Below are 23819 nucleotides of genomic sequence, written 5' to 3' on the forward strand. Positions count from 1 at the left end.
TAATCATCCGTTGAAGTTGGAACGTCAACGACGGAGACGCATGCGAATCATCATAATATGATAGGACCAGTAGCATCCCATAAATACCCTTGGGATTGTTATTATATCGTTAATTAACCTCGTGGTAATCATCATCATTATTACAAAACCAAGAGGCTTGCCTTCGCTGTTCTACTCCGCGGTCTACCGTATTATCCTGCAACCGACCGTGCTCCACGTCACCGACCAGCCGACCTCCTGTTTTTGCCCCTAGGCGTGTCACGTGCTGGGAACGCAATATTCGGGTGTGGCGCAATGCACTGTTCCAACGTCACCTTATCTACCCTATCACTCAACTACAGAAGGTGGGTCCCATGTTTATTAAGCCTGACATCCGTCCGATCGACATCTCTTTAAGGCGTGTCCGTCCGATTATTTGATTTCCTGACCATATGTTCTACGAATTGGATACTGCCACGTTTCCCTTCATAACCAAAATCATTTTTTTTTCCATCCAATCACAAGGCGAAGGGAGAAATATTTGAGTGGTTGTCATTTTTCCCTTTTTTATTATTTTTAAATTTTCTAATTTTTGCATCACATGATAAAAAGATATTAACATGCGATGGTGACGACTCACGCTTCTTACCGTGGACACGCCCACTCCTCGTCCCTCTCCCAAAAGATAACCGCCGCTTCGTCTCTTCCGCACGCAATTCCCTCCCAAATCAACGGTTGGCCCTTCTCGCCGAGCTGGCGTCCACGTAGGCCGACGGGGAGCCACGTCATCCAACCGCGAGCCACAGCCACATCGTGGTGGGGCCGCGAAAAAGCAGCGTGTCGGACGCGAAGCCATTGAGTCTGTGCAGTGACGGAAAGCCAACCCCTCTGCAAACGGCGTCACTTTACCTTTTCCTTTTTCCGCCATCGCCACTTCTTCCTGCGTCTGGAGGGACTGAAAGAGTACGTTGGGAGGAAGCCCACCACCTCCTTTTTTTTAACTTCATCTACTTTTGCTTTTTCTACCGTTGCTTCTCTTGAACCAGTCTCATGAGTTCTCCCTGATGTCATTGCAAAAACTATAACCCACTCTCTTGAATTCTCTGCTCAAAAAGTAAAATCCCCATCTCCATGATTGTGGTTTTTGCGTCCTTTAGGCCGCTCTTTTGAATTCTCTGCGCCAAATGTGAAATATCTGGCTTGGATTATCAAGGGGTTGAGGTTTTTTTTTTCTCAGATCTGAATGGGGAGTGTTTCATCGGAGGAGGGAGTGGATGATCAGAGCGATCGGTGCGGGAGCTACAGTCTGAGTGCGGATGTTAGCGAGTCGGAGAGTTGTAGTAGTTTCTCGTGTCGGCGGTACGATGGTGAGGGTGCTTCGAGCTCCATGACGTCTTCGCCGCTGGCTTGCCGGCCGGTGGTAGGGAATTCAAGTTTTCCTGTGGGGCCGCCGCTGATGCTGCCGGTGATTGGGGGGAGAGATGTGGTGGTTTGGGGGGAGAAGCCGGAGAAGCGTGAGACGGATTTGTCAGGTAGTTTTTTGTTTTTTTAATTTTGTGGAGTTTTCTACTGAAACTGGTGCATTTTATGTGTGTTTGGCCGTTGAGAAAACGAAGGATACGGAAATTTTGGTTCCGAAAGAAGAAGTCAAGTCAACTAGGTCGTTTGCAATTACTTGAGCTTAGAATTTAGTTTGCTTTTCTTTCTTTTTTTTTTTTTTTTTGGGAACCACAATGGAGGCGTAGTATGGTAGAGATCTTGGTGGGTTTTATTTGAGGATTGGTACGTTTTCATATACATTTGTGCTCATAATTTTTGTAGAAGCTGAGATGATGAAGGAGAGATTTGCTAAGCTTCTACTTGGGGAAGATATGTCTGGAGGAGGGAAAGGGGTTTGTACTGCCCTTGCCATCTCAAACGCCATCACAAATCTCTCTGGTTAGTTTGCAGTCTCTTTCTGTTACTTATCCTGTGTATGGTTCCTGAGAAAATGGAGGAAAAGGAAAGAACTAGATGTTTTCAGTGTTGTGTTTCCTGTAATTTTTTGGTTTCTTAAGAAAAGGTCCGCTGAAGTGCTCAGCATTTGCCAAATAGTGCATTAGGCTTAGCTGAATGGAGTTTTTTTGTTCTATTTCCAATTTTCTTTTCCTTCCTTTTCTTGTCTATCATGTGAGTTTCTCTCTAATTTAATCTGGGTTGAAATTTTAGCTACCGTGTTTGGAGAACTATGGAGGTTGGAGCCATTGGCACCACAGAAGAAGGCAATGTGGTGCAGGGAGATGGAATGGCTGTTATGTGTGAGTGATTCAATAGTTGAGCTTGTACCTTCTATACAACAATTCCCAGGTGGGGGGACATATGAAGTCATGGCTACACGGCCTCGATCGGATTTATACATGAATCTTCCTGCCCTTAAGAAGCTTGATGCCATGTTGCTTAGCATGCTTGATGGGTTTTGTGAAACGGAGTTCTGGTATGTTGATCGGGGAATAATTGTGGCTGAGGCTGACAATCATGACGCATACCCATTGTCTGCTTCTAGCGGGAGACCCTCAATTAGGCAGGAAGAGAAATGGTGGCTACCCTGCCCAAAAGTTCCCCCAAATGGGTTGTCTGAGGATGCAAGGAAGAGGCTGCAGCAATGCAGGGACTGTACGAACCAGATACTGAAGGCAGCCATGGCGATTAATAGCAGTGTGCTTGCTGAAATGGAGATACCCACTGCCTACTTGGAGACCTTGCCTAAGGTATGAGTTTGTTCTGTTGGATCTTTTAAATTTTGTATTAAACATCCGATCATTGGTTTTGTTGGGTTTTGATATGAACCTGATCATCTCACTAACTTAACAAGGCATATCAGCATGTGGTTGGCACTGATAGTGGGGAATCTTAAGTGTGGTATATAGGGTATAGACTGATTTGGTTAGATGCACATATATTTCTTCTGAATGGAGCATCTAATTTTTGAGATATTGTTTTTCTGTTTGAAGCATGTTTTTCAATTCATAATTTTCATGATAGGTTAATCCAACATACTTCTTTGGAGATCTAATTTGATGTAGCTTTCCCCTATTGTTGTTTCTCCACTGTTCTCTCTCTTTAGGATGCATTCTATTGTGGCATGTTCTCAGAAACTCTAGCTGTTGATGAAAAAACAAAGCATTCTGATTTTTTATGGCATCAACCGTGATGATTTGGTGCCAATCCATGTCCAGTGTATATGGGTAATTACAGATTTATGGATACAATTCTGCCTCTCACAAAAAGAAAGGAAGAAAGAAAAAGAAAAAACCAAAGAAATTTGTGATGCTAGGCAATTTATGTTGCTTTGTCATGTGCTGGAATTGGAATGGTAAACTTGTCTGCCCTTTATTTATATAGATGTACTTACTCCAGCACTGCATGATGAAGTAACACTTTAGATTGTACTTCTATAAGGAAAAAGAGCTCTTTCATAAATGCTTTTACTATAAAGTAGATGTACACTAAAGGACTAATTAAGGGTACACCAATAGCTAATAAGTAGTGATAGATGGATAGTTTGTGGCTAGTTTTAGATCTCAACTCAATTGAATGAAGCCTTAAATACCAACTACTTGGTGTCAGGTATACAAGTCATTTTTCTTATTCAGCTCTAACAAATGTTCTCGACTTATTTTCTCGATGCCTACTAAACTATATGTTTTATGCTTGCTGTTTACCTACTGCAACCCTCCTTTGACTTGTGGCCAGCTGCTTGAAAATAATAGATGATGAACGTGAGACATGGCCCGTGTATTAAGTTCTATATTATGGATGGTGGGCCTTGGCTAGACATGGCTTTGCTTGTATGTAGCTTTAAAAGATTATTTCTTTCCCTTCTCATTTTTTTTTTCATTTATCTAATCAAACATTTATTGTTTTATATTTTTATGTATTTTAATTGTTTGTTTCAATTTTTATTAATTTCCTGTGGAAGGTATTTATTTGAATTAGATTTCCCATAGGGGGAGCATTAGAATAATGACATTTCTTTTACCATGGCACTAAGTAGAATTGGAATAAATAAAAAGTATTCTCAAATATTGTTTAATGTTTTGAACAACATTATAATCATGAAGAGTATATGGAATGCATCTTGTTTTTCAATTTCAGTTTTATTTGGTAGCTATTCATTGCTCAATTGCCATTACAGAATGGGAAAGCATGTCTGGGTGATATCATCTATCGCTACATCACTGCTGAACAGTTCTCCCCAGAATGTCTCCTTGATTGCCTGGACCTATCATCAGAACATCATACTTTGGAAATAGCCAACAGGATTGAGGCGGCAGTGCATGTTTGGAAACAGAAAGACTGGAAAAAACAACCAAAACACTTGAAAGCTAAGCGTTCAACATGGGGAGGCAAGGTCAAGGGCCTTGTTGCTGACACAGAAAAGAATCAATTTCTGGCCATACGAGCTGAGACCCTTCTACACAGTCTGAGGCTTCGTTTCCCTGGCCTTCCCCAGACTGCTTTAGACATGAACAAGATTCAGTACAATAAGGTATTTTTCCCCATCTTCTACTCTGTATCTAATGAATCATATTGTTGGTTGTCTGGTCTGAAATGATTTTAAACATCTTTTAAATTTCTTTTCATTTTTCTTAGATGCTCATAGTATAGCCTTTCTTTTAACAACCATAAATGTCTTCACTTTGCAAACAGTGGTGAGGAAAATATATGTACTCCTTGGATTTTTACAGGAATTGAAATATGATCTAATCTATAAATCTATTATAGCTATCAACAAAGTCCTATCTAATGCTCCCTTAAAGGAGAAAGAGAAGGAATACCCTTTTTTGGTGTTTTAATTTTGATTCAGTCTCCTTTAAGTATGAAGTGAAAGACAGTTCCCACCTCTTCCATGCCCTGTGACATACGGCGGAGGGTTTGGTGCCCATTATTGTTAGTTCCATTGGAGAGGAATTAAGCCTCTTGAGAATAAGTTGCTTTGACATAGATGAAAGATGATAACCAGCTCATTTACTTATCTGCATTGTTACAGGATGTAGGGCAGTCAATTCTAGAAAGTTATTCAAGGGTAATGGAGAGCTTAGCTTTCAACATAATGGCAAGGATAGATGATGTTCTTTATGTAGATGATGCAGTAAAGCGATGTGCAGCAGCAGAATCAATGGCCCTTTTCGGCAGGGGAGGTTTGGGTGGTCTTCCTATCCAGAAACGGATGTCCCCTAGCCCTTTCTCAATCCAACATTCCCCTTTTGCCTCTCCATTTGCTACTCCAACCTTCTGCTCTTCCACACCTCTGACTGGAAGCCCAGGCAGGACACCCCCCTCAAGAAATAAGATGAGCTCCAAGGGGGCACCAGAGCTGAAGCTGGAAAAACCAATCCCAGCACCAGAGATGAAGCTGGAAAAACCAATCCCAGCTGATTTCGAGAAGATGTGGTCATATACTGGGAACCTTAGTGCCAGAAAAGTTTCTGGAGACGCTCCAGAACGTGATTGAGTTCAAGCTAATCCATGAAACTACCAAAGAAAAAGCTCGGAGAGGCCTGTGGCCATGGGTAGAAGGTTGGTGGTTCTGATTTTTGTATATTCTTTAGCAATAGAAATCAGGCTTTAGAGTTTTGATAGTCTCTGTATCAGATGCTAGATGAAGAGAGTTATGCTTTCCTTAATACTCTGTTGTTCATAAAAAATCATTCCCTAGTGTCTCCTTTCAAAATTGGCCAATCTAGTGCCCTAGCTGGATGTAATGTATCATTGCTATCTACCACGACTATTCAAATTATTCAAAAAAGTTTCACTTCTCCAGTTCCATGGATTTGGGAAGAAGATGCACACTACCTTACAGATAATCTTTGAGTTTTGCTGGGTTTTGTTGATTCCTCAGCTCACCCATCCTCTAGCTCTGTAGGAGGAATCTGAAATCTTCACTCGTTGGTCTCATTCACTACTACTAGCAACAGTCAAGAGCATCAATTGAAAATCTTCACCAAACTCATCAACTAATAAAACAATATGCATGATTAAACCAGCTCATCTGCTAATAAAACAAGAGCACCATGACCGGGATCGTGACCCTCTGCTGCTATCAGGATTTTCATCCTAGCCAAACACCGGTTCCATCAAGTAAGGTTCTGTATTATAAACTAGATTTCTTTAGAGTTAGGGCTTCATTCTGTCACCAGATCAATAAACCCAAGAAGGTACATACAAATTGTCTCCCGAGTACAACAAATGTTCAACAGTTACAAGTTACAAAGAAACTAAAATTCCATATCCTAGTACATAACAGTTCTTGAGGGCATATTGGATTGTTAGTCAGGAAAACAGGGAAAAATAGTTCACTTCACTTCAAATTGATTTCAGGTCTGTTGCATTTCAGGGATTCAGCATGTCACATGCCCTGAAACATTGATTATGACAAGAAGACTGTCAAATTGTCAATCATAAAAGAACTGGCTATAAAATAAATATGCCAATGTGCAAAGTAATTAACACAAAATTCAACAGTTGATCCTGAACTACTTTTTTGCTACTAATTTGATCTGGGTTATGCCTTGGAGGGCAAACAGTCAGAAATTGTTGATATGGGTAACTTGAGAGTAAATTTGATGCTGGATCCTCTCATCACTGGAACCCATTTATGATGTTAAGAATTTTAATGTTCTTGTTGGAAGAAGGAAAATAATCCTAACTTCTATCATTCAGTTTCTAATAGATCGAAACCACTTCTACTTTACTTTTTACACTGTCTGCTTAACAAAAATACTGATAAAACTGGCAAACTGATCAATGCAAAATTAAATTAACTACACAAAGTTCAACTGCAGTTCTGCAACTTCAAATTGGTTGCCAACTTTTAAGGAGCAGGATATATCAGGCCTATCAGCACAACCAGCTATCGGATCTAGTGAATATAATTCCCAACTAACCATTATAATTAACAAGACAAATAGCATCATGTAATGAAGAAGAAAGACCTAAACACAATAGGATTAGAACTTTCTGGTTAGTCATCAGTTCATCACAATAGGATTACAACTAGGTAGGTATTAGAGCTGCTGCCTTGTTCAGAAGAACTCATAAAAAACCCTTTAATTCACCCAAAACCATGTGAATAATCCAATGGTCTAATACCCTTGTTGGTCTGCAGTTCCTGTTTCTTGCCAACATGACTGGTAGCAACTAGTACTTAAGGCTTTTAAGTTTTAAGGCACCCTTTCAAAAATTTTAGTCTTTTACCATTTGCAGTGTTGAATGCTTTGAGGTCTTGTACTGTTTCATTTTGAGGATAAGCTTGCACATAAAAGTTTATGTAAAATCTAATGGGACAGTTCGGTATCCATGGGACAATCAAACAAGCTCTAATAGTTTGGTAAGAACTATATGTATAACAGTGTATGACAACTGATATATCAAATACAGAACAAGCTAAATCCATGTAGAATGATGAAATGGAAACAGCACACACACAAAGACATTACTTACCTCAGAGGTTGAAGAAACCCAAGCAGGCGGTGGCCAGATCGTCTTGGAATAATTCGCATAACTGGACAAAGGTCCAATACTACCACTGTCTAAATCAAACACCCCAATGGTGCCACTCCTAGAAGCATCATCCTCCTCTGCATCAGAGAAAAAGGAAATGTTTGTAAAACATATGGAGTTCCCTTTACACCCATAAAAATCAGAAGCCCTAGCAGAAAAGGAGCTATCATCACCCAAAAACAACAACCTATCACCCAAACTTTCAATCTCAACCCACTTTTGCTCTCTTTGATCTAACCTAAAAACCTTGAAGTGAATCATTCTCTCAATCATCCAACGAACATGTTCATCATCATCATGGTACATGGTAAAATAGGTATCAACAAGCAACAATTCACCCTCGGATTCAACCAAACACTTCTTGTCACCGCCAAACACCGAACTCGCCGCCAAATTCACTACCGGCGATGACCCATCCGCCACATCCACAACCACAGTCCGCCCAGTGTTATCAACAGCGTAGAACTTCCCATCAAAGAAGATAACATCATCATAAGGCGACTGCATATCATCAATTATCATCCACTTCTTGTCTCCACTCCTAAACATAGCTAATTTCCCAGACAAATGAATTGTCAGCAACCAAAAATCATCACCATTACCAGAACAGAACGCAACCTTCTCCATATACAAACTCCCCAGATAAGCATTTCCAGGTGGGCGATAATCCATATACTCAAGAACATATTCCTGGCCTAATTCGAAGACACGTAACCCCGAAAAATCAAACGTTTTTGGGAAATCGGGCGGGAGGTGCCTGAATTTGAAAGTGGTGAGGGGGTTTATCAAGCGGATCACACCAGATGGGTCTTCTTCGATCTTGATGAGCCAGGAATTGGGGGTTGTTTGGGCACGAGAGTCTGGTAATCCGAGCTGGAGAATTGAGCGCTTGGATAGATAGAAAGCCCAGGTGATTTCGGAGAATCCGGTTGTGGGTAAGATGGGCAAGTGGCTGAAGATGGAGCGAGGCTTGGAGGGTGTAGAAGAGCGCCATGAGGAGCAAACGGATCGAAATCGGAGGAGATCGAAGTGGGAGTCGAGGCGTTTGGCGATCAGGTGGAGAAGGTCTCTGGGGAGATTGGCCCATTCAGCCATGGTTGAGTAGAAATCAGCAGAGATTGGAGATTGGAGATTGGAGTGGAGTTTCGGAGCATGGATTGGGGAATAATTTGTGGGGTTCTAGGGCATTGATAGAGGAAGATTATATGTCAGCGATGGATGGAGAAGACAGTGGTGGTCGCTGTAGATGACAACTGGTGGCTTTTGAAGGCCTGGTGGTGTGAGACGAGAGACACGGGGGAACTGGAACGACGTCGTTTGGAGGTGGATAGCGAAAACCTGAAAGCAGACTCTCATCTCATATCTGTGCCCTAAACGGAGAATCTTTAAACCATATTGTTTCAAGGCAACATTTCTAATGAAATAATTTGCTCCATTATTTTTGTAATTAAATCATATTTATTATTTTTTTTTCCAAAAAATTATTGTCACAAGTTTATTTTCAATTGAGTTTACATTTATTTTTCTTAAGCTTTAATTGCATCGAGCTTTCATTGTCGGAGAATTTTATATTTTGTTTTTATTCCTACTGTCTATTGAATATGAATAAATTTGATAATTTCAATAATTGTATCTGAATGCATCTAAAAATGTAAGGTTAGAATGATAATTTGTGTCCATTTCAATATCAAATAAAAATGGGAATGAAAATGAAAAAAAAATAAAATTGTCAATAATATTTATACACTTAAAATAATTTTATTTTATTTTTTAATTAAAAAATCTCACATTATACATAATTTGAAATAATTTTTTATTTTCATTTAAAAAAAATCCTTGAGAGTTTTTTCTTTTTATTAAATGATAAAAACCTATTCCGGCATATGATTTAAAAAAAATATTGTTTTTAAAAATTTACATCACTATTTAGTTATTGTTCTTTAAAAACAAAGTAAAATAAAGAACTGGTTTTTTTTTTTCATTAGAAAAAATGAATTTCAAATTAAATAAGACTTTGTATTGAATTTATTAATAGGTTTAATAATTTAAATTTTAAAAAATATATATAATGGCTATAAGAAATAGTAAATATAATTAATGTTTTAAATTCTTTAATAAATTTTGTGATTTTTAAGAATAAGTTGAAATTTAAAAAATTAATTAATTAATTATAGATTAAATAAAATAATTCAAAATGTCATATTTGTAATTGAGTAATAAATGTAGGCATATAATGAAAAATTTAGCTTATTTATGCTTTAAAAAATTAAATTTTATTTGTTTTTATATTAATTTAAAATAGAATAGTATTACAAATTATTAATTTTGAATTATTCTTCTTTATTTTTAATAAAATAAATTAATTATACTTTTATAAGATGTTGATATCCATATTTTTATAATATTTATAAAATCATATAAATAGTATTAAAAATGATTGATTTTGAAATTTATTAGTTATTTTTAAAAAAATAAATCAATTAATGTTAATATCTATATTTTTGTAATATTTATAAAGAAAATATATAATTTATGATTTATTATATTATTAATATTCATATTTTATAAAAAATAATTTATTTTTATTTAAAATTTTGTTTTTATTTTATAAACTCTCCACAAGGTAGCGTTGTGGTGACACTCAAAACGCAGCGTTTTCCATACAAAACAACACCCCCACAAAACCAGGAGACAGGTGCTCCTACTGATTCGCCTGGTGCGCAGAAATGGAAACGACGTCGTTTTTCTGCAACAGGTACTGGGTGCTGAGACATGGCAGAAGCATTCCAAACGAGAGAGGCCTCATTGTCTCCTCCATGGTTCATCTCTTTCGTCTCTTGGTTTTTTGATGTGGTTTCATGACCCCACATAAATCTGATTACAAAATCCGTTCTTCCAGGAAAATGGCAAGCTTTCACAGTATGAGTTAGCTTCTGAAGGCGTTAATCAGGCACACTCTGCCGGAATTTTGTTCCAAAAGGTGTGAATTTTCATCCTTTTTCTGAACTGGGTTTTGGTTTTTGTTGATCATTTTTGGTTGGAATTGAAAAAAATGGGGGAGCTATCGTTCTAAATCGCTTGCAATTTGGTCCTTTTTGTTGGTTCTACGGTGCCAAACAAGGGAAATGATTGTTTTTTTGTTGGAAAGCTTTAGGACCCTTTTCCTTTTCCCTCAAATTCTGGTGTGCCAAACAGACTTTTAGGGCATGTTATAACCAAGACCTAACTGCTGAGTCGGATTGGTTGAATGCATAAGTTGAATGAGAAGATAAGGTAAGGCCAAAATTTTATTGATAAATACAAATCATGGGGTGGATGGGAAGAATTTGATTACTGCAAATTGAAGGTGTTTGCATAGGGGAATTAGCATATGTGACAATAGATTCATGTTGGGCCTGGAACCTGTGTCATTCATTAGATTTTACATGGCTTGATTCTAGCTTTCTGTTTTCAAGATGGAGGTGACAGGGCAGCATAGATTCATACTATTAACTTGAGATAGTTGTAACAAGGCATTGTAATGTATAGTTCACTAATTGCCTCTCATGTTTGAGACATGATGTTGTTCACTGCCCATTTTGGGGAAACAACAGTGACATGAAATTTGGCCTAGGTAGCGAGTCATAGTTTTCTTTATCAACAATCCAAAACTTGGTCTGTATGCATGATGCAAGACCAATCACTAGAAAGAACATTACCCAAGAGAATGTTTAGGCCAAATTGATTGGATGATTTAATACATCTTGTGAGAGGCATTTTGCTTTCTTTTGGAAAAGAAAAATTCTGTCATTCCTGAAACATAAGAATTGTTAGTTTTCTAAATCATAACAATTTCTTTGTCTAGGGATCTAGCAAGTAGTAACTAGTAACTACCGAAGTTTGATGCTTGCTAGATATACCTGCATTTATTTTCCTTGATTCTTTTATTCAAAATGATAAACTTGAGGATGAAATCATATGCATGAGACATGAATCTTGCTTCTTATTATGTGGCACTGCTGATTGACCCATATCATGTGGTTGGACTTACCGACTAGATCCCGAAAGCCCATTTGCTGGCTGCCCTATCCTGGCTACAGAGGACAGCCCGAAGTTTCTGGCCGACTTTATTCATGTTTTTAAAGTTCTTCCATGGTGCTTATTCATATCCTAGGTTTCTTTTTCTTTAAAACGGTAACAGCAAAAATTTTCTTTGCTTTTGGGATCACTTTATTGTATCTGCAGGAGCTGAAGGAAAGTAATATACCACTTGAAAATGTTCGCATTTGCTACTCTCCCTTTTCAAGGACAACTCACACTGCAAAAGTTGTTGCATCGGTTTTGGATCTTCCATTTCAGGGTCCTCAATGTAAGGTGAGCTATTCCATTCCTTGAAAAGATTCATTTCCTGGCTAAGAAATTTGGTGAGCCCTTTTTTCTTTCTTTGTATTTCTCTTCACCAACAATGAAGTAACTCTTGATGGACAGGTGTTAGACGATCTTCGAGAACGTTTTTTTGGTCCTTCATTTGAACTTATGTCCCATGATAAAGTAAGTGCCAGTATTAGTGGAATTACATTTTTAGATTTTAACCTAGATAAAATTTGCAGAAGCAGCAGCTTCTAGTCTTTTGAGTTAGAATTGAGCCTTTTTTTTCATGTGCAGTATCCTGAGATATGGGCTCTTGATGAGAAAGATCCATTCACACGGCCTGAAGGTGGAGAAAGTGCTGCTGATGTTGCTTGTAGACTTGCACATGCTATGGCAACCATGGAATCAGAATTTCAAGGGTAATAATATCCATCTTTTATTACATTGTCTTATTCTAGGGGCATAATCCTCTACTGAAATTTATGGATGAAGCATTTCTCCTATAAAAATTGATTTTTTTTCTGGTTTTGTTATTCCTGTGTCAAATGATTACATAAACCTGCATGGATAAATTAGACCATGTGCCTATGAAAAAGCAGGTGCCAAAGAAATAATATATGAAGATTAATATAGCCAAAACATATGCAAAGATCAGAGAATATTGTATTAGCTTTTGTTTTGCATAGCATCTTAAGTAACAAGTTCGGCCTGTGGAGACGTAAGATAATCCCTCCCCCGATATGACAAATCTGATGACTTGAATTCATGATCCTTGGTTCTGATACTAGTTCTTGGATTGGGTTTTGACTATCTCATCTGAAAAAATTGATTGGTCTCTAATATGAGTAGGCCAAACTTTTTCTGGCAGTCAACATCACAGTTTATGGCCCTTTTCTAAGAGCCATCATTTGAATGACTCATCCCTGAGCTTAAAAGTGGTATTATTGAACCCCAACATCACGCAGAAAGACCAGGCTGCACAAACAAAAGCAAATACTTAGATTGAAGAATAGCTAGAAATGGGGAAAAATAACTCAGCCCTTATTTTAAAATCTACGCAAAACCACACAGGAACCACAATGCAGCATGTCAATTTCCATGGAACATCGAAAAGCTTCTCACCTTCTACATCTCATTTGTCTTACTCTGATTTCAACCATACTTAGGCACTAATTATCCAAATGACCTCCTCTTCAGGGTCTTAATTTTCCGTTGAAACTATTTAAACCTATTTACATGTATGCATTCTTGTTCTGAGCTATACAAATATGATTTACCCTTTTTTGGCGCATTCTGCAGATGCGCGATTCTAGTTGTTAGCCATGGTGATCCCTTGCAAATCTTGCAGACAATACTCAATGCAGTTAAGGAAGACAGAGAACCCCGTTCTAATGACTTGGCATCGAGAATAGAAGCTGTAAGAGTCCCTTCAATCTTGTCACAGCACCGGAAGTTTGCGTTGCTCACCGGAGAACTACGGGCAGTCATCTGAATCAGAACTATGGCTTCTTTCTAGCAGACAAGGCCTGTTGATTTTGGCTATAATTTTATTGAAATTCACTACATTTCCTTCATCATATTATTGGAACAGCCAAGTCGCCTGGAAAAATTTGCCAGCAGGTTGGAGTTGGATGTTGATATCCTTGTTGGTAAATAAGGAATTTAGTCTTATCAAGTTCCTTTACTAGATTATATTCATTTTCCTTTTCCCTCCTTTTGATAATACAATTTTAGATTATGTTTGGTTCGGAAAATATGATGGAAAGAAAATAGAAGGGATAAAAATGAAAAATTAATTTAAAATTAATAAATTATTTTTATAAATTAATTCAAGTTTGTTTTACTTATTTTAACTCCCTTATATAAAGAATAAATAATTTAAAAATAAATAAATTTTAATTATATATATATTTTTTTTTTGTACTTTATAAAATAAAACTATAGGAAAATTATTTTTCTTAATATTTTTCGAAATCAAACATAATGGGTGTTTAGTAAATCAATTTAATAACTTAATTTAAGTTATTAAATAAATTAAATATATTTTATAAAATGACTTAATATCATAACTTAAAGTAAAAAACAATTTGAAATAATAAATAAAAACAATTAACTTATTCTCAAATCGATATCTTTCTTTTATATTTTTATCATTATTTGCCTTAATTATCTTCATAATCTATTTTACTTTTTCACGACCTACATGGTAACATGACTTTTTTGCCTAAATCATAATTTATAAAAATAAATATATCAATTTGACGATTTAGAATAAATTTTAAGTTAATTTCATCAATCAATCTTAATACTTAAAGTAAGAATTAAGTAATAAGTTTCAAGTTGACAATTTAAGTATAATTTAACTTAAAGTTAATTTAAAATATAAGTAATAAGTATTAAGTTTTTATCAAATACGAAGTATTTTCAAAATTTAAGTAAGTTCTCGTATAATTTTTGGACGAATTATAAATTTCCAAAATAATAAACAGTTACACTAGTAACACTACAAATAAGGGTAATTGGAAATTTAAAATTCAAATGGTATTTACTATTTACAAAATGTCCAAGGACAGGACCGAAACGACGGCGTTTTGCATGATGGAGAAGTAGAAACGAGAACAAAAAGGGCTAGAGGCGTGGGTTTAGGGTTTTACTGATAGAGGGAGAAGAAGAAGAAGAAGCAGAAAGAATGAGTAGAAGCTTGGGAATTCCGGTGAAGCTGCTTCATGAAGCTGCAGGGCATGTGGTTACGGTGGAGCTCAAGAGTGGAGAACTCTACAGAGGAAGCATGATCGAATGCGAAGACAACTGGAATTGCCAACTCGAAAATATCACCTTCACTGCTAAGGTTTTTTTTTTTTTTTTTTTTATATGAAATTTTCTTTAATAATTTTTTTTTAGCTCAGAAAAATAAAATATGGGATCCTATTTTTTTGTTGTTTTAGTTACTTACAAGCTTAGTGGTAATGAATTTTCTCGGGAAACAAACGGGCTGTCGGTTAATTTCTTTCTTTGTCTGAACCTCCGTGATGATGCCCGGAGATTAGGTATTTTGAATATTTGAAACCCGCGCTAAAGAGGAACCACGCAGAATTCCCGAAACCCTTTGAAAACCCCGTTGGGAAATCTTGATGCTTTAAAAAGCTTCAAAACCTTACCAAATAAGGCCAGGGATGGTTGATTTTTTTGTGCATTTTGTTTTTTTCTTGTTTTTTGGTTACTTTGTGGGATGAGTTCTCTGCTGATTCAATTTCATTTGATTGAATGCCCTAATTCTTATGAAATAGTTCATAAGAATTTTGAGGAAAAATCGTATTGAAAGAGAACCTCCTCAGGGTTATACCGATATTAGGGCCATCTTAATTGATATTTAGGGCATAGTTATGCTTATTCAATTCTCATTTTCTTTTCCTAAATCTTCTAGGTAATAATCAGGACAGAACAGGAATTAAAAAATGCTGGTTTTTTTTTTTTTTTCGTACCAGAACGACCATGTGAAACAATCAAAATGGTGTTTCACTCTCTCCACAGATCTTTCTATGGAAGATATTCATTTTCTCTTTATTTTTTATAATTACAGAATAATGGATGACTGACAATGAGCTATGCATTTGGGCTCATTTACAGAGTCGAACTTTGGCATACATATCTGTGTGATATGTGTCATTAAATCTGGCATGAAATATAACATTGTACTAGTTTTAAGTATTATGGAACTAACAAAGCTCTGGGGCAAAATTTCTCTTTATTAAGCCTTTTTTCTGCTGCTCACATCCTTCTCTCATCTATAGGATGGAAAAGTTTCTCAACTTGAGCATGTCTTTATCCGTGGTAGCAAAGTCAGGTACTTGAATTTTCTTCATTTGAGTAATTTATTAGGAATTTAGTGCTGCTTAATCCTGATACAAAATGATAATCCACTTCAGGTTCATGGTCATTCCAGATATGCTGAAGAATGCTCCAATGTTCAAGCGTCTTGATGCTAGAGTTAAGGTATTATTGATGCAAATGCTTATCATGTCTTATTTTCTAGTATCTTGTTCTGAACATCCATTTGATTTTCTTGCTTCTTGAAGGGCAAGGGCTCAGCTCTTGGAGTTGGCCGTGGTCGTGCTGTTGCGATGCGAGCAAGAGTAAGCTCTATTTTCTGGTTTTGATTCTCATTTCTCATTCGTGTTTTGGTTTCTTGTGATTTCTCTAAAAATGGTTTTGGTACTCTCTTTACAGGCTCAGGCTGCTGGCCGTGGTGCACCACCTGGTAGGGGAGTTGCACCTCCTGGGCGGAGGTAATCTCAGTCTGGATGAGATTCTGTCAATTTGCTGTCAGAGGATTTTCATGCCATAGTTATCATTTCCAATGTTTGTTTGTTTTTTTTTTCGGGGAAAGGATCTATCTCAATGACCTAAGAATACGGATATATGTGACGGTTTCATTCGTAGCAAATGTCTTGTATTATCTTGTCTGATGTAATATCTGGAATCTAGTAGCAGTAATCTTCAATTTGGGATTGACTTCGTCCCCACGTTTGTAAGGTCCAGAAACATCACTTTGCCATTAAACAAGCAAACTGTTCTGAGATTTTTTATCAGTCATTTATTGTATTGCCTTTACTTTGTATGCATACAATTACAGGATGAAACTTTGGAGTAAAATAATGACATGGATGAAGCTTGCTGCAACATGCTGGCATGCATAAAAGCATGTTACTAACATGCCTGGCAAAGATACTGTTGGCTAGTAAAAATAAATCCAAGGACTGCCATGAGATTTATATTATGTCCATATCTAGTGTTTGCATTGTTTCATTTTAAGTCTGAAACTCTTCATTAGATTGACTACAATCCATTTAATCAACATCCCTGCAGAAGAGAGAAATGGGAGTTGCTTGGCCTGATGGCCTTGTTTCTTATCAGTTCCTAGCTGTTAATTCACAATGTTGTATGCAATTACTGCATTAGGTAGACATATTCTTCACTCTGTGCTGAGTATTGTATTATATGTAAGGCCTGGTGGCAAATACGCAATGTGCACATGAAACTTTGATTGTAGAACTTGTAGAAAAATGACTGTAGATACTATAGTATTGCGATACTTTGTTTCTTCAATACATCATAGAATTGGTTTTACTTGTAAACAATCACACTACATGATACCAAAATTCGTTAGATTAACATCATTCCTATACACTTAAAACTTCTTTGTGATGCAAATGCGTATCTGAAAGGGCATAACTGACATGAATTGATGTAGCTAGGCTCCTACATTGAAGTTCCATGGGATGTGTTCACATTTGCACATATGTTGCAGAAGACAATTTGCTTTTCTCTGGGCTCTGTTGGTTCCGCATCTCATAATCTCTACCAGATGGTCATACACACCATACTGCAGTGCAGCCAAAATGAAAGATGAATTGTTCAAACCCAGCTCAAGGAGGACTGATGTGGCACACTCCTTGTTCTTTGGGGTCCCATCTTTCATGATTTCAACCAGAGTTACAATGAACGATAGCCTTCCAATTTCAGTCTGCCCTTCAGGATGTGATACTAAAAGCAGTAAAATTGAGAGAGCTTCATCGATCATTCCCAGGTTTTTATCCTCAAGCAGATGAAGTAATGCTGGTATGATACCTGCCTTGATGGCTCGCGACTTATTGGATTGGTTGAGTGACAGGTTAAACAAGGCAGTGGCTGCATCCTTCTTCCCTCTGGTTGTTCCATTCTGCAGGAGGTTTACCAAGGGAGGGATCCCATTTAAAGACCCAATCATTACTTTGTTCTCGTCGAGCATTGACAAGCTGAAGAGGGCTGCAGCAGAGTTTTCTCTGGCCTCGTCTGTTCCATTCTGCAGAATTTCAATTATAGCTGGAATGGCTCCTTCTCTAGCTATGAGTCTTTTGTTTGCCTCATCAATTGACAAGTTCAAAAGGGCTGTTACAGTGTGTTCTTGAAGCTTGGAATCTGGATAGGACAGGAGTTGAACCAGAGGAGGGATTCCTCCTCTGTTGGCAATACGAATTCTGTTATCTGGGTTCTCTTTAGCTAGCATCCGAATCTTCATAATGGCCTTTCTCTGCACATCTGGTTGAGATGATGATAGGTTTTGGACCAAAGAAGAGATTTTCTGTTTGACTTGAATGGAGGAGCCATTAGAGCCTGCTTTAATATCCTTTCTGGGCAACTCAAACTGGTTCTTCTCGCACCATTGCAGAATTAGGTTGCGAAGGGCATAGTTTGGTGCCAGCGACAAGTGGACTAAAGTTTGTCCTGTCTTTGGGCAGGTATGATGATCTGAATCCAGCCACTTCTGTATGCTTTCCCGTTCATAAGTCTTTAAAATGCCAGGAAAAACAATGTCTGATTGAATTACGGTAGATAACATAGCTAGAATGATGCAAAAACTTTCATATAGTTCATATGAAATTACCTGTCCAGTTGCAACAATAACAGGATCTGTCATGATCTCCAGCGAGATTGGACAGAGGAACTCGTGAGGAATCACCAAAGACGGGCACTTCTGTAGATTTCTCGACAAAACTGGACCATCAAGCACACTGGATTCCTCCATCCCAGCCAGTTTTTTGAACTTTCCCAAAAGCTCTACTATTTGCTGACTGGCCTCTGCACTCAACCCAGCTCTTTCTTTTACAAGTTTCCTAACAGCTACTGTTTCTACCTTCAAGTCTGCAACTGTACGCAATTCCAACTTGCTCGCAAGTCTTTCTAATATCGCAGTGTCTGCATTTCTGTCATCCGTCTTCGAGAATACAACCATCAGGTCCATTGCTAACTCTATATCTTGTGTTTCTGTTCGTCTTTTTGCTCTCTTGAGTTGCATTCGCATTAGTTCAACCTGATATCAACAACTAATATGATCAGCACATGAAGCTCCCAAACCCGAAACCATGCATTACATAACAATGAAATGTGCTAAACCTAGCAGAAACCCCAAATCACTACTTGAAAAAACAAAACTTTTTCTCCTACTACTATGCCTCATTGTGCAGATCTATCTGCAAACAGTAGATCTACTTGAGAAAGGGAAAAAAAATTACTTGCTCCTTCACTTCATCAGAGATTCCCAGATCATTGTAGGGTAGATCATCCAATGCCTGATTCAATTTGTCGTAGACAGCATGAAATCTAACCGCCACTGCCTCACTCTCATGTGCCTGAGAAAGAAAAGAAAACAGAAGAAACACTGAATCAGAACACAACCCAATTGCAGAAATGTGTGTGAGAGAAGTGGAGAAGAAGAGACAAACCAGGTAAATCTTGCTTCCGTAGTTACAGTTCTTCAACAATTTCTTAGCAGAAACAAGTGCCTTTTTCAGTCTAGCCAAACACCCCAAAGCCTCCCCTGAAACTGCTGCAGTCCCAAGCTCCCTCAACTCCTCCAGAAGAGGCACCAGCAGTTTCAACCTCCTCACAAGATTCAAACTCTCCTTCCTCTGAGTTCTCCTGAACCCCACGTACGATCCCACATTCTCGATCACTTCCATCATCTCCCCAATCACATCTCCCTCTGAAGAACCACAAACACTCCCCTTCTCTCCCGTCTCTCCCTCCATTTTCTCACTCCACAAGCCAAACTTCCTTCTGGGTTATAAGATCTTGGATTTTCCCAGGAAAATGTGGCTTTCCAGGAAAAGGGTTAGCTCCATTTTCCGAGAAAATAAAGTGGGAAGAGTGAAGACATAGTATAGTAGATTCTTTTCCCTATCCCTTGGGTTTTTTTTTTTTTTTCCTTCTTTTTTTTACCGATTATTTTGGGATCTGATTAACGGTAGTATTTATTTTCGCGCGATATTGGGTTACAAAAATTAGAATAGTAATTTGAAAAACAGTTATGGTTCAACAGGCTGTGACGCGGTTTTTTGACAAGGGGACGCGTCTTCACATGCCCTTTTTCCATTGTTGTGGAGTGGGTTCCACTGGTTTTTCCCTCTTTTTTTATTTTCGTTTTATTTTTAATTTATTATTATAAGAAAATTTTCCCGGAAAGTTTGTGGATTTTCTTGGACAAGAAAATCCTTGGGTGGAGCCTCCAGTTTGCGGGACGAGTGCTCCTCTTAAATATAGTGCGTGGGACATGCTTCCAATCACTTAGGGATAGGTCTGACGTGTCAAAGAAAACCGTGTGGGACCCTTTCTCATCTCTATCATTTTCCTATTATTCCCATCATTAAAAAAAGTGTTTAATTTAATTCTTTTCTTTATCGAATTATTTATTATATATTTTTATTAAAATTAAAATATTTATATATTAAATAGCTTGATGTTATGTAATTTTATTTATTCATTAACTCAATATTAACTTCTTGATTTAAAAAATACGAAAAAAAATCAAATATAAATAAAAGTAAAATATATATATTTAAATGATTTAATTTTTAGATAAAATAAATTTAAAATGATACATGAAAATAACTCATTATATTTTTTAATCTTCTTCGTTTATTTTTCCTCCATTTTTGTTATAGAAAATCAAACCTAGCCTTAAGCATTGTTTGGAATCCTATTTTTCTCATCTTAAAAATTATTTTAAAAAATTGAAGTAATAAAATTATTTTAATATCTTAAAATTTTAAATATTATTATATTTTTAATAACAAATCCTTGTATTTTATATAAATGTTATTATTATTTATTTTATTCTTAAAAAAATAGGGAATGGTAGCTAATCACATTTATGACTAGTTTGAGATTGCCCTAAAGTACAATTAGAAAAGTTGACATTCAAAAACTAAAGAATTGGGCCCATAAAACCCTATTGAAATATCATATGAAGTTAATGGTTGTGACCTTAAACCCTAATCTAATATCATATTAAAGAAGGTTGAATGAATTCTTCTATTTTAATATTTTATATCTAAATGTGGAAATGTGGAAATGTGGATGGTGACAAGAAAAAAATAAAATAGAATAAAATCCTACACTTTGGAGGTATCAAAGCCCATGATGCAGTTAGGTCATAAATTCAGAGTCCTTGGAATCATGGAGAGAAGGGAAGGGGGAGTGACCTATAATTTAGGGGCACCCCACATGGCTAGGTTGACCAATTGGCCTTAAAATAGTGATTCCCAGAAGGCCAAGAGGCTTGTCTGTCCTTGACTACCATTTGGGTGGCCTTGATTGGGTCAAGTCTGAGTCATGGCCCACCATTTGTCTGTCCTTGACTCCACCATTTGGGTGGCCTTGATTGGGTCAAGTCTGAGTCATGGCCCACCATGGGTCCACCTCTGGAAAAGAAGGGGCTGTGAGTTAATGGGTTCCAGCTCATGTTGCCTTCTATCTAGCCCCAATGGGTCAAGTCCACTCCGGTTGTTGTACCCTGAACCCTGGTCCATGGTTGAGGAATCTTAGCTTGCATTTTCCACCCCTTTAAAAAAAAAAAAAATGCCTAAAATTAAGAAGTGGGTTTTGGCTTTGGGTATAACCCTTTTCCTTTTCCCCCTTGGGTCATAACTTTGAATTATTCCAAGTCCATTGTAACAAAATCAACCTCTAGTATTTTCTTTCCTTCTATTGCATTATTTACTTAGAAATTTTGGAATCAAAAGATAAAAAATACATGACCCACTCAATATTTTAGGAAAGCCATTACCCCAAAATGAGATAATGACTTTCATCTTCCAAAGGCAATGAATCTTTCCCTTTCATTGGGGGACAAAATTTAGATCTATTGTACCCTCACAATTAATTTGATAACATATATTATTTCAAAATTTATTGGAGAGGGAAGTTGAATTTATATCATACATCTATCGTTATAGGATAATAAAAGTATTAATTGTACTGCACGTGAGATTTCCACCTTGTATGATTTCTTATTCAATTCCTTTGAAGTGACTAGATCATTTTCCTCGTTTGAGAATCACTCTCTTCCACTGTGTCCCGAAGAGTCACTAGGACTAATTCAGTCACGTTTTCATGTTCCAATTGAACACTTTTTATTTTTTATTACTCTCAAATCAAAGCAGAAGATTATTCTTTTTACCATGGATCAAATTTGGATCTTATAATAAGAATAGGAAATCTTTCTACCAGAATAATTATAGGCTCATATATATTAATAATTGTTTATGATTAAACTATTCATATATATTTAATTTATATTTGTTATTAAGTATGGGTCACCTTGTGTGTAAAGCCCAAGTCTCATGTGTCTTACATGATGGGCTTAAGACACATGTGACCCAACAATCCAATGGGTATAGTCCCTAAGACATAGAGGAAATTAATAAATAAGGAATCAAAAAGTTTGGTGTCGATTCAACCCTTTTTTGAAAATACAGAACATTTCCTCTCCTGTCTCTCATCACAAGAGAAAAAACTTAAGGTGGTTTCTTCCTCTATCGCTTTAGAAGAATCATATTCATTTTTATTTACTTATTTTTATTTCTCTTTCTTTTCTTTTCTTTTTATTCCCTTCTATCATTCATGAACTCCCATAGGTTTGATCCTATAAAATCCGTCCCATTTACCCATTTTCAATTTAGATTATAAAGTGTCTCTACTAATTTTTATTATTAAAAATATAAAGAAATAATTTAAATACTTGAATTTTGACAAATAATTACATTTTAAAAAAATGGGAGTTTTTTTTAGGGAGAATTATCTTTTGGGGGTAGATGGGCCCCCAAATTAACAAAAGGTCCATATAACTTCTTAAATTGAGTTGAAGGATATGAAATAGTAACGGATAAATATACCCTTTAAGAACACACATAAAATATTTTATAAAATTAATTTAAATAAATTTTTTTCAATATTTTTTTTTCAAAAATACTAAATTAAATAAAAGTAGTTTTCAAAAATATTAAATTAAATAATTTTTTTTCAAAAATATTAAATTAAATAATTTTTTTTCAAAAATATTAAATTAAATAATTTTTTTTCAAAAATATTAAATTAAATTTTTTTCAAAAATATTAAATTAAATTAAAGTATTTAAAAAAATATTAAATTAAATATTTTTTTTTAAATATTAAATTAAATAAATTTATTTTTAAAAAATATTAAATTAAATAAAAGTATTTTAAAAAATATTAAATTACATAAAAGTATTTAAAAAAAATATTAAATTAAATAAAAGTATTTTTCAAAAATATCAATTTTTTTCTCAAAATTAATAAAGGGCATTTTTGGAAATACTGAAGGATGATATCCTTCAACTCAATTTCCATACTTTCATTGGGTCTTGAGCTCAATTTGAAGAGTTACATGGACCTTTTGTTAATTTGGGGGTCAATCTACCCCCAAAACATAATTCTCCTTTTTTTTTTAAATCCAAAATCTATATAATCAAACAAAACTATGAAAAGATAATAAGATAAGACAAATTAAATCTAAGCATTAAATTAACATAAAATGAATAAGGGTATTATGGTAAAATTATACATTTGAGCCTTCCAATTAGCTTTATTTTTATTCTCTTTTATAATTAGAAAGTAAATATTTCAATCAAATTAATGATTTGATTCCTTTTTCTTCTATTCCCGTTTTTATTCTTTCTAATTTTCTTCCTTTCATTCTTTTTTTAGAAAAGTGAGCTAAATATGACTTAAGTTCATGTTTGTTTAGTTAGAAATAACATGAGATAAGATAATAGAGGATGATATAACTTATTTTATCTTATATTCAATCAAATATATGATATACTAACCTTAAGATATAGAATCTACACAGAAGATGTATTATAAATTTATTAAATTTTATCATTTTTTATTTTTTATATTATTTATTATGAAAAGTAAAAGAAAATGATTAGAAAATAAAATTTGTGGTTGAAAAAGTCTATCTAAAAACTATTTATAAATAATACTATTTTTTGTATTATTTAATATAAATTATTTTTACATATTGAATAAAATTTTGAATATTTTAATCTTGAATATTGTCAAATGAGTAAATAAATTTTATATATTTTTTATTTTAAACAAATATTG

The 23819-nt window shown here is 35.7% G+C and overlaps 5 protein-coding genes across 8 annotated transcripts; 3 read left to right on the forward strand and 2 right to left on the reverse strand.

Annotated features, from left to right (window-relative positions):
- Nucleotides 1–823: 823 nt before the first annotated feature.
- On the forward strand, nt 824–5781 carry LOC100260682 (rop guanine nucleotide exchange factor 1). Of its 3 annotated transcripts, none has more exons than XM_010647680.3 (6): nt 824–942; nt 1217–1511; nt 1801–1917; nt 2188–2726; nt 4154–4507; nt 5009–5781. In XM_010647680.3, the coding sequence occupies exons 2-6, from the start codon at nt 1223–1225 to the stop codon at nt 5471–5473; spliced, it is 1764 nt and encodes a 587-aa protein (XP_010645982.1). In that variant the 5' UTR covers nt 824–942; nt 1217–1222; the 3' UTR covers nt 5474–5781. The 3 variants fall into 3 exon arrangements, with proteins under 3 accessions (XP_010645982.1, XP_010645975.1, XP_002282312.1); XM_002282276.4 differs by having other exon boundaries at nt 855–1093; XM_010647673.3 differs by having other exon boundaries at nt 842–1511.
- Nucleotides 5782–6090: 309 nt separating this feature from the next.
- Nucleotides 6091–9089, reverse strand: LOC100255655 (F-box protein SKIP23-like). Its single transcript, XM_002279490.5, has 2 exons — nt 7462–9089; nt 6091–6376 (listed from the first exon to the last, which is right to left on the reverse strand). The coding sequence occupies exons 1-2, from the start codon at nt 8614–8616 to the stop codon at nt 6368–6370; spliced, it is 1164 nt and encodes a 387-aa protein (XP_002279526.3). The 5' UTR covers nt 8617–9089; the 3' UTR covers nt 6091–6367.
- Nucleotides 9090–10155: 1066 nt separating this feature from the next.
- On the forward strand, nt 10156–13569 carry LOC100255613 (uncharacterized). The gene is made up of 6 exons (XM_002282332.4): nt 10156–10340; nt 10421–10501; nt 11746–11874; nt 11989–12051; nt 12166–12290; nt 13171–13569. The coding sequence occupies exons 1-6, from the start codon at nt 10248–10250 to the stop codon at nt 13361–13363; spliced, it is 684 nt and encodes a 227-aa protein (XP_002282368.1). The 5' UTR covers nt 10156–10247; the 3' UTR covers nt 13364–13569.
- An 889-nt stretch (nt 13570–14458) lies between these two features.
- On the forward strand, nt 14459–16460 carry LOC100250427 (small nuclear ribonucleoprotein SmD3b). The gene is made up of 5 exons (XM_002282349.4): nt 14459–14719; nt 15663–15715; nt 15798–15864; nt 15948–16004; nt 16099–16460. Exons 1-5 carry the CDS (start codon nt 14561–14563, stop codon nt 16159–16161), a joined length of 399 nt encoding a protein of 132 aa, XP_002282385.1. The 5' UTR covers nt 14459–14560; the 3' UTR covers nt 16162–16460.
- A 464-nt stretch (nt 16461–16924) lies between these two features.
- Nucleotides 16925–19607, reverse strand: LOC100250244 (U-box domain-containing protein 15). Of its 2 annotated transcripts, XM_002279510.4 has the most exons (4): nt 19134–19605; nt 18924–19040; nt 18296–18721; nt 16925–18199 (listed from the first exon to the last, which is right to left on the reverse strand). In XM_002279510.4, the coding sequence occupies exons 1-4, from the start codon at nt 19437–19439 to the stop codon at nt 17123–17125; spliced, it is 1926 nt and encodes a 641-aa protein (XP_002279546.1). In that variant the 5' UTR covers nt 19440–19605; the 3' UTR covers nt 16925–17122. The 2 variants fall into 2 exon arrangements, with proteins under 2 accessions (XP_002279546.1, XP_019074632.1); XM_019219087.2 differs by having other exon boundaries at nt 16925–18721; nt 19134–19607.
- Nucleotides 19608–23819: the final 4212 nt, after the last annotated feature.

The sequence above is a fragment of the Vitis vinifera genome, chromosome 3 (assembly GCF_030704535.1).
Source record: "Vitis vinifera cultivar Pinot Noir 40024 chromosome 3, ASM3070453v1".
Classification (NCBI taxonomy): Eukaryota; Viridiplantae; Streptophyta; class Magnoliopsida; order Vitales; family Vitaceae; genus Vitis; species Vitis vinifera.

Excerpts from the sequence above, each read along its gene's own strand:
- LOC100260682 (XM_010647680.3), top strand. The coding sequence starts at position 1,223 with ATGGGGAGTGTTTCATCGGAGGAGGGAGTGGATGATCAGAGCGATCGG. Across the intron at positions 1,512-1,800 it reads GCGTGAGACGGATTTGTCAG|AAGCTGAGATGATGAAGGAG; the intron begins GTAGTTTTTTGT and ends TAATTTTTGTAG. Across the intron at positions 1,918-2,187 it reads CGCCATCACAAATCTCTCTG|CTACCGTGTTTGGAGAACTA; the intron begins GTTAGTTTGCAG and ends TTGAAATTTTAG.
- LOC100255655 (XM_002279490.5), bottom strand. The coding sequence starts at position 8,616 with ATGGCTGAATGGGCCAATCTCCCCAGAGACCTTCTCCACCTGATCGCC.
- LOC100255613 (XM_002282332.4), top strand. The coding sequence starts at position 10,248 with ATGGAAACGACGTCGTTTTTCTGCAACAGGTACTGGGTGCTGAGACAT. Across the intron at positions 10,341-10,420 it reads GCCTCATTGTCTCCTCCATG|GAAAATGGCAAGCTTTCACA; the intron begins GTTCATCTCTTT and ends CCGTTCTTCCAG. Across the intron at positions 11,875-11,988 it reads TTCAGGGTCCTCAATGTAAG|GTGTTAGACGATCTTCGAGA; the intron begins GTGAGCTATTCC and ends CTTGATGGACAG.
- LOC100250427 (XM_002282349.4), top strand. The coding sequence starts at position 14,561 with ATGAGTAGAAGCTTGGGAATTCCGGTGAAGCTGCTTCATGAAGCTGCA. Across the intron at positions 14,720-15,662 it reads ATATCACCTTCACTGCTAAG|GATGGAAAAGTTTCTCAACT; the intron begins GTTTTTTTTTTT and ends TCTCATCTATAG. Across the intron at positions 15,865-15,947 it reads GTCTTGATGCTAGAGTTAAG|GGCAAGGGCTCAGCTCTTGG; the intron begins GTATTATTGATG and ends TGCTTCTTGAAG.
- LOC100250244 (XM_019219087.2), bottom strand. The coding sequence starts at position 19,439 with ATGGAGGGAGAGACGGGAGAGAAGGGGAGTGTTTGTGGTTCTTCAGAG. Across the intron at positions 19,041-19,133 it reads ACGGAAGCAAGATTTACCTG|GCACATGAGAGTGAGGCAGT; the intron begins GTTTGTCTCTTC and ends TTTCTTTCTCAG. Across the intron at positions 18,722-18,923 it reads CTGATGAAGTGAAGGAGCAA|GTTGAACTAATGCGAATGCA; the intron begins GTAATTTTTTTT and ends TGTTGATATCAG.